The sequence below is a fragment of the Hibiscus syriacus genome, unplaced genomic scaffold (assembly GCF_006381635.1).
Source record: "Hibiscus syriacus cultivar Baekdansim isolate YM2019G1 unplaced genomic scaffold, ASM638163v2 tig00117007_pilon, whole genome shotgun sequence".
In the NCBI taxonomy this organism is placed as follows: domain Eukaryota; kingdom Viridiplantae; phylum Streptophyta; class Magnoliopsida; order Malvales; family Malvaceae; genus Hibiscus; species Hibiscus syriacus.
This window is the reverse complement of record NW_024063520.1, coordinates 106,903-110,498: the sequence shown is the minus strand read 5'-3', so window position 1 is coordinate 110,498 and position 3,596 is coordinate 106,903. Positions and strand designations below refer to the sequence as shown.

Below are 3,596 nucleotides of genomic sequence, written 5' to 3'. Positions count from 1 at the left end.
AAACATAAGATTCTTGACTGCCAGGCATTGCATGGTCTGTTGTAGATGGTGGCATCATCCAACGGACTATTGTAGGTGGAATAAGTGGCCTCATTATAGGTAATTTTGGCCTTAATACTTGTTGCCTTGTAGGTTGGATGGTTCGAGCTTGTCGTTGCATTGGAGTTGAGTGTTGGGATGGCTGGTCAGGTGCATGTGGTTGGCTGGATCCTGATTCATGTTGGTTTAGACTCTTGTTACCGCCAACTTCTCCTCTACATGTCCTCTTATTTAGGTTCATTCTTATTTCCTTCATCAGCTTCCTTTCTCCTTTTTTTGGTTGGTCTTCCAGACGGTCTTCTCAATTCTGGAGACACAATAGGCTTTATTTCAGTGACAGGAGTCCATTGCTTAGCACCTATTAACATAGAAGAAATAATTTAGAAAATTAGCATGACATAAATTATTTAGGTATATGTAAATAGTTGAGTAGTTCACCTTTGATAGGACAAATGAAATTAGAATATATTGCAAGCTGTGTGGATTTGTGGTAGCATGTATGAACATAAGGTTCAGGTTGATCATTGTGCAGTTGCATGACTGCTATTGCATGGATACATGGGATGCCTGTCAGGTCCCATTTTCTACAAGAACAAGAGTGGGAGCCCATGTCCACCACATGTTGGTTTCCTGGACCACATTCAACCTTATATTTCAACCCTCTAGCATGTGTAGCCCAACACCTGCATATATCAATAAAAATAACATAGTTCGACAGAATATTTAAACATTCATAATGGTCTGCACATCTCAAATGGTCTCAACATATTTCAACATATCTCAACATATTTCAACAACATATCTTAACATATTTGATAGCATGTGTCAGCATATCTCAACGAAATATTAAATTTGAAAAGAGTTACCTAGTTGCTTGATCAATTATAATGTTCAGCTTCTTCTGAATATTTGGACATAATGGCCCATTAATCTTTTCAGCTGCTTCATATCTGCAATCAATTCTTCTCATAATTTTGGTTCTAATCAGCTCCATCATAGTAAGGATTGGCTTGTCTCTAGCTTCCAAAATGATCTGCACAATATATAATTTGTTAAAAGTTATAGAAAAATAATATATATATAAACAATATTATAATAAGATTACCTTGTTAAAACATTCACAAAGGTTATTGAGAAGCATGTCATATTTAGTAATGGTGGAGAAGTGTGCTTTGGACCACTATTGAGGGTTAAGATGTTTCAGCCACTCAAATGCATCATTAGACAAAGTCTTCAATTCTGTTATGGCATCTTGGAATTCTCTACCATAAGTTGCTCTAGCAGCTCTGCATAGTGCATCCTTAAGAGCTTTTCCTTTGTGATCTTTTTTGAAGTTGGCATAAATATGCCTTACACAATTGTTGGCTTCAACATTAGGGAATAGCTCTGCCACAGCTTCAACAAGTCCCTACAAGGATAACTTAATAAATAATTATGATAATAGGCTTACTAATTTATAATAAATGCAAAAGTTAAGAACATAACCTTTTGTTTGTCAGACATAAAACACCATCCATATGAGTTGTCAATGTCTAAGTCTTTTCCAAGAATTTCCAGAAACCATAACCATGAATACTGATTCACACTCTCCACAACAACATATGTTATGGGATAGATTCCACCATTAGCATCGTACCAACTGTTGCTAGTAAGTAACCAACATAATAACCCTTCAAGAAGCATCCATCAAGGCTGATAATCCTTCTACAACCTGCTTTGAACCCCTCTTTGCAAGCTTAAAGACAAACATACATTCTTTGAAAAAGTCTATTATCTAGTTTGTAAACAGTTGTAGTTCCAGCATTTGTATTCCTTAATTCAAGTAAATATTCATAGATCTTTCCATATTGTTCTTTCAATTTACCTTGAATCATTTCTAAGGCATGCTCTCTAGCCCTTCCACATTTAGTCAAAGAACAAACTATCCCATAGTCAGTCATCACATCTTGTTTGAGGTAAGTCAAAGAATAATTCATATCTGACATGAATTTCTGAATATATTTCATCTCGATGAACCTATAATTGACATTCTTGTTTTTCAACAACTTAGCACAAGTGTGTTCGGACTCGTAAGTCTTAATCTGCCAAGTGTTCGAATCATAATCATGTGAATGCAATGGGGAAGCCCATAATTTCCATGGACAACCCTCTCTACAAACTACTTGTAATCTCTTATTGTCATTAACCTTAAACAAGTTAGTTGTTCTATTCACCCTCCCATATTGCCTATTGCCTCCTTTAAAGTCTCTTTACTATAAAACAACATATCTTTTTGAAATTTAAGGTTCTCCATATCAGTCTCTTTGTTAAACTCAGGAAGGTAGGATGGGCATCTGAGTCATAATCTTTGTCACTATTTAATTCCCCTGAATTAACAGGACTCAAGTCAAACATTTCATCAGATCTATTGTTAAACTCAGGCCTACCCATGTCCCCTAAAATATTTATCACATCCTCCTCTACCATACTAGGTAAACTCTCCTCATCATCAAAAGAATTTTCACCATCAGTTTCCTGAAAATCAGAATATGGTTCATCAGATCCATTGTTTTCATCTTCTACCACAACTTCTTCAAAATCAGCTTATGTCCCTCTAACACCTTCATTACTAGACTTGTCTTTCTCATTGTCCCTTTCAACATTACCCATTTTAGCATTATCCATTTTTACACCAACACTTTCAACATTGTCCCTTTCAACACTACCCATTCAGCATTGTCCCTTTCTACACTACATATTTCAGCATTGTCCCTTTCTACACTACTCATTTCAGCATTATCCATTTCTACACCACCACTTTCAACATTATCCCTTTCAACACTACCCATTTCAGCATTATCCCTTTCTACACTACCCATTAAGCAGTATCCATTTCTACACCACGAATTTCAGCATTATCCATTTCTACACCACCACTTTTAGCATTATCCACTTCTACACCACCACTTTCATAACAACCACTTTCAGTTATACCCTTAACTTGTGCATAGATGTGAATATATCTATTCCTAGGTAAACTCTGTACCATTTTCATTACATCAGAATCAGTTTCTAAAGGCATAATGGAAGACTCAGTTAATTTTGCATTTGACAGTAACCAGAATAATTGTAAAGGAGTAGGGACTAGTATTTGCTCCATCATTTCACAAAAGTCAAGTAAAGAGATTGTGTCACAATCACACAAGTCAAAATAAGCAATCTTGTTACCAGTGAACTTCATTATAGGTGAATGTACAAATGATCCACGTAGTGACACACAACAGAAAATTTTTCATCTTCACGACCTGTAACAAGATTTTTGAATTGATATTCAGCATAGTAGGACCCATAACACACATATACACTTTATCATATTAACATATGGTCCAATATTATTACAATATTCAACATGCAAACATGTAGGGCCCGTAACAGTACAATATTCAGAATATTTATAATTACAAGCATATCACACATATACACATAAATAGTCATAAAGTCAGCATAATTTATCAAATCCTATTGGTCCACAAGAACACAATATTAACCATTATTTTTTAAACATGTAGGGACCACAA

The 3,596-nt window shown here is 35.3% G+C and overlaps 1 protein-coding gene across 1 annotated transcript; it reads right to left on the bottom strand.

The window, feature by feature from the left end:
* Positions 1-266: 266 nt before the first annotated feature.
* On the bottom strand, positions 267-1,033 carry LOC120195156. The gene is made up of 3 exons (XM_039197251.1): positions 906-1,033; positions 478-722; positions 267-397 (listed from the first exon to the last, which is right to left on the bottom strand). The coding sequence occupies exons 1-3, from the start codon at positions 1,031-1,033 to the stop codon at positions 267-269; spliced, it is 504 nt and encodes a 167-aa protein (XP_039053182.1).
* Between the last annotated feature and the right edge of the window lie 2,563 nt (positions 1,034-3,596).